General features: G+C 47.8%; 1 protein-coding gene across 1 annotated transcript; it reads right to left on the bottom strand.

Moving 5' to 3' along the window:
• Nucleotides 1-1,209: 1,209 nt before the first annotated feature.
• Nucleotides 1,210-4,172, bottom strand: LOC147882947 (uncharacterized). The gene is made up of 5 exons (XM_087400384.1): nucleotides 3,888-4,172; nucleotides 3,549-3,761; nucleotides 3,301-3,456; nucleotides 3,147-3,208; nucleotides 1,210-3,062 (listed from the first exon to the last, which is right to left on the bottom strand). The coding sequence occupies exons 1-5, from the start codon at nucleotides 4,065-4,067 to the stop codon at nucleotides 1,847-1,849; spliced, it is 1,827 nt and encodes a 608-aa protein (XP_087256510.1). The 5' UTR covers nucleotides 4,068-4,172; the 3' UTR covers nucleotides 1,210-1,846.
• Between the last annotated feature and the right edge of the window lie 746 nt (nucleotides 4,173-4,918).

The raw sequence follows: 4,918 nt of genomic DNA on the forward strand, positions 1-4,918 counted from the left end.
GTTTGTATGTCCGAGGAAGGAATGAATAGCTGAGAAAGTGTACGGTAATGGGTTGGACGTGATCACTTTTAGAGAAGGAATTCCCAAAATTGTAGGTGCATCTTATGTGTCTTCTTTTCTAAAAACGGGTAGGGCCTTTAAGGTTGTTTGTAATCGAGTCATAATTTTGGATTCATAAATTTTGCACGTCGGGTTGAGATAAGCACCTCTCTTTTTTTGAGAATAGGTGAGTGTTTAATGATGCCTTTCTAAAAAAATGTCCACTAACTGTCAAAACGAAGAGGCACTTGCACTTGAGGCATTTCATATCACCAAAAAGGTGTGACCTGAACAATCGAGACAAAGGCAGTACTGTTTGGCATTTCATATCACCAAAAAGGTGTGCTTCGTTGCCAATTGTGACCTGAACAATCGAGACAAAGGCAGTACTGTGCTTCGTTGCCAATTGTGACCTGAACAATCGAGACAAAGGCAGTACTGTTTGGACTCCTATGCACGGAAAAATTCTGAATGCTGTACCAACTTTGTATTGTAAGCTATTAATAATTTAAAAAGAACATACACTCAGTTTCGGCATTTTATATCGACGAAAGGTTTTCCTTTTCGTGATGAAAATCAGGGTAACTAAAAAGGTGTGAAAAGATATATGATGAGTGATTGAACGTCCAATTTACGGGAACCATGGGAGGGATTCACAAGATCACTATTTCGACAAAGGACATGTTACGAATCGTTTTGCCCATTGTGATTATTCCTGAACAGGCAAGACGAAGAAAAGAAGGCATATATCCGTGCAACGCACGAGATAATTTTGATCATTGTCAGCAATTGAGTTGTGCAGTAGCGTAAGACGCTTTTTCTGATCTTTATCATCGATGCACAAGAGGAACCAAGATTACTATTTGGCAATTGTGTTAGAAACATGCAACTGAGTTACACTTCTCTAATCTTCTGAGCGATGCACAAGAGGATACTTCGCAATTGAGGTTTAAACTTGAATGCGTGCATGCGTCAATTCCTTAAATCCTCTGAGCATCAGAGCAGTTCTGTAAAATGTGTTAGCGGTCGAAAAGCAATTGAGTAAATCGAATCCCCCATGCCTCTAAGATAGTGTATTCGCAGAAACATGCATGCATTTCGATAACATAACTGAGCAACACAAGCTAAAGGAAAGAAAGGCACAAGGACAGTTCTGTATAAATGCTTAGATAAAAAGAATAATGCTTCATCATGCTGCACTTTGTGGCAACCTTATTCGGTTTAATTGATGAATAGCTGAAGTTACATGCTACGGCAAAGAAATGCCTTGCACAAATTGTCAGATCACAATCCATGAAGCGATGCTACAGCAAGCAAGCGATTGAGAAACACTGCCTGCCGTGATTAGCACAATGGGAGGGTTGACAGTTGTGCGAAGGAGTTGATAAAATGGATGAATGTTCAATCCAGGGGTTCGCATGAGGCGAGGCTCTCATCAAGAAAAAGCTTCTTAAAGAAGGAACTGAGATGGGAAGTCTGACGATCCACTGAATATATATTGGAGGAAACAGGCCATAGTTGAGGTCTGTGCAACTACGAGGCTCCAGCGTGAGATCTCGAGAGCTTGGAGAAAGAAGAAACAAAGAGGGACTTTGTTTGCTTGACCAGGGCCTTAAGGGAGGGCAGGGCAGGGCATATGGGAACTGAGGTTTGATCCTCATTCGAGAATTGAAGTGGGAGGGGAGGTGGGGGAATTTTTCAAGGGATTCCCAGAACAGGAATCCCGCATTCTAATTTCTAACACGAATCGGATGGCAAGCAAGGCACACACGCTTCTTTCTTTCTTGCTTGCGCAATTTCTTTGCTTTCAGGCCTGCTGCAGCTGCCTGGGGCTGGCCTCGCCAAGGGTCATCTCCTGGAACACGAGCAGGCGACGCTGCTGCTGCTGCAAATGCTTCCTGGCTTCTCCACTTTCAGCAGTAGCAGCAGCAGCAGCACCGGAGATTGGGCTTGACTCTCCAACGAAGCCCAAGGATGACCAAGACTCCTCTAATTCATCTCTGATCTCCAGCTCCCCCCCTCCGAACAGCGACTTGCAGCAATTCTTCTTCTTGTTGGCCGTAGGGGAGTTCCTCGTCCTGCTGTTTTCTGCTGCCACGGGATTGCGATTGACTTTCTCTCCCAAGGGTAAAACACAGGAGGATGCTAATGCTGGTGCTGGCGAGGAGCAGCGTTTCCCCACGCATGTGGTGGAAGTATTGGTGGTAGAGCGCTTCTGATGATTTGCGCTGTCCAACGTGAGAGGCATCCTCCGTTCCTCTGCGTGGGTAGAGAGATATTGCAGGTTGGCTTGCAAAGATTTGGCAATGAAGGGCGCAGCTGAACTGTTGAGCACACTGCAGCTGCTGTTCTCGCTGCCGAGAACGTCTGCCGGAACTGGAGCATACGATTCCAGCTTGCAGCCCTCCTCTTCTCCGCCGTCGCTCATCAGCATCACCTTCTCCAACCTGTGTCTCAACGTCTCCGCATGCCACTTCATTAGCTGGCCTCTATTGCTTGCCATTCCTGTTTCCGCACACTTGTTCGAATTCTCGTCTGCGAAGCCCTGCTCTGCGTCATCCTCCTCCCATCTGCATTTGGAGCTGACCCGGGAATTCGGATCGAAGCTTTGGGAGCGGTGGTGCTGCTGCCGAGGATGAAGCGGAGGCTTTTGGACAGGCCCAAACCCTGCTGTGGCAAACAACGCCCCTGACAAATCACAGTCGATTAAGGGATTTTGATCCCACCTCCGTGAGTTCGTCTCGGACGGCCAAACGTCCGAATCGTCCGCAGCGAGGCAGAACGGTTCCGGGACCCCTCTGCTGCTCACGATGCCATCAACCAACGAATCCTCCAATTCCTTCAACATTTGCTGCGCTCTCTCGTACGACTTCAGGTGCGAATCGGATCCCCAAGGACTCTCAACGCAGGCCAGTTTCACACTCTTCAGCATATCCTTTGCCTCCTTTAATCTGCCCTGCTTCATCAGACAGATTCCCAGATTGCAGACCTTGTTGTTGTCGGGTTCGATTGAGAGAGCTTTTCTGCAACGCAACGACAGGCGCATTATTAGGACTGCGTAGACAACAGCGAAAGAAGTCGAAGACCCCAGGAATTGCGAAGCATACCGATAAACAGCCTCCGCTGCAACATAAGCTGATTGCTGCATATAGGCCCATCCAAGATTTCCCTGAAGAACAACGAGCAAAATAATCATATGGACTCAACATGGGCCTCGATATTCTGCTGCAAACGCGCTGGAGGAGTCGAACGTGATCTTACCAGCAGCCTCGTAGCCTCTTGCTCGATGGAAACCTGGAATTTCTTTCCCTGGGAGCGAGCTGTCTTGGTGCGCCTTCCGTTGAAAGCTAGACCTTGATGAATGAGGTGTAGTTTGTGCTTGAGCAGAGCAATCTGATCGTCCAAACGACTGCATCGCTGCATATGCGAAGCGAAAAAACTCTGTGCTGTTAATTTCAGAAAATTCACCCGCACGAGGTTGCACACATGAATTGACCGGACGTATATACCTTATACAAATCCAATAGCACGTTATCCAAGGACTCCTGTGCCTGCTCAGAGCACCGGTAGCGCAGTGATTTGATTGCCTCAATGGCCTCCTCCGGCCGGTTTTGCTGCTTCATCACGATAGCCATGTCCTTCAAAGCGCTGTCTACTCTGTCTCCTGCATTGATCGCTGCCCAAAACAAGGCGATCGCCCTCTCCGGATCCTTATCCACCAGCTGCAAAACCGAAATCGAATCAACTCGCCGAAACTGTACACGCATCGTAAGCAATTGAGCAATTTGCCCCAAAAGTCTCGTTTCGAGAACGCAAAATACCGAAGCAGGCCGCGTTATAAAGCAAACCTGGACGTGTTTTGCTTTGACGTATGGAGTGTCGCCCACAGGCACCTTGTGAATGACATGGAAGGAATCGGACCGCGTGGGAGGTCGCTTGACAAGGGGCTTCATGGGGGAGCAGGGGGCGGATTTGGACATGCGCGGCTGACCATGTTGAAGCAGAGGGAAGGTATCGTTCCACTGCATAGTGGGAAGAAGAGCTGAATAGAGCAGAGCGGTGGGGGTGGAGAAGAGAGGGCGAGGGAGCGATGAATGAGGGAGGGTGAGGAGCGCAAGAGGCCGCGCGCATAGCGCAGCTGTGGAGGAGGAGGAGGCGACTCGAGGAGCAGAGGAGTAGCAAGTAGCTGTTGAGGGTGGAAGAGCGAGCCCCCGGGGCTTAAGAAGGGGTTATGTAGGTTTGGGGAGAAGTAGCCGTTCCGGGTCATGAAAATTGGACGCCAACGGTTTTTTGGCTTACTAGCCGTTAAAAACACCCCCCCTCCACCCACCACAACCTTAATTTCTACTTTCCTACCAACCTTTCTAATTAAGCCTTACATTCCTCCTTCATTTTGCTTGAATTTCTCTTTCCTCAATGTATTCCCCCCCCCCCTAATAATGGCTCTCACCTTGTTCCTCCATTAGTTTGCTCATGTATCGGTTTGTTTTCTCCCCTGAAAAGTAAATTAAATTAAAGGAAAACACAAGGAAAGTACAATGATCTGGAAATTACAATGATGCGCTAAGCGCTTTGTAAGAACTTCAGGCCATCTAGAACTGTAAAAACGCAACACCTCGCACTTTAGATTTGCAATTAGATCTTCCCACAAAGGCACTCCTCAAAAGATGAGAGCATTCTGAATCTTCCAAATGAAATGCAAAGAGATAGATCCCACACACGAACCTAGCATGGATTAAGATTTCCACAATCTCCTAGTGGCCACCTAGGAATGATACGTAGATGTGCCTTTTGAAGCCACCACTGCAATGACCACCAAATCTTCCTCACCACCACACAACTCCAGAATAAATGAAAATGTGATTCCAGTGCTATCTTG

Source organism: Dipteris shenzhenensis, chromosome 29 (assembly GCF_047967505.1).
Source record: "Dipteris shenzhenensis isolate YYH24624 ecotype China chromosome 29, Dip_SZ_1.0, whole genome shotgun sequence".
NCBI lineage: Eukaryota > Viridiplantae > Streptophyta > Polypodiopsida > Gleicheniales > Dipteridaceae > Dipteris > Dipteris shenzhenensis.

What these genes read in the sequence shown, in the direction of transcription:
- LOC147882947 (XM_087400384.1), bottom strand. Translation starts at nt 4,067, where the DNA reads ATGCAGTGGAACGATACCTTCCCTCTGCTTCAACATGGTCAGCCGCGC. An exon ending in TGCTATTGGATTTGTATAAG is followed by an intron (nt 3,457 to 3,548) that starts GTATATACGTCC and finishes TCGCATATGCAG; the next exon opens with CGATGCAGTCGTTTGGACGA. An exon ending in GCAGCGGAGGCTGTTTATCG is followed by an intron (nt 3,063 to 3,146) that starts GTATGCTTCGCA and finishes GTTGCGTTGCAG; the next exon opens with AAAAGCTCTCTCAATCGAAC.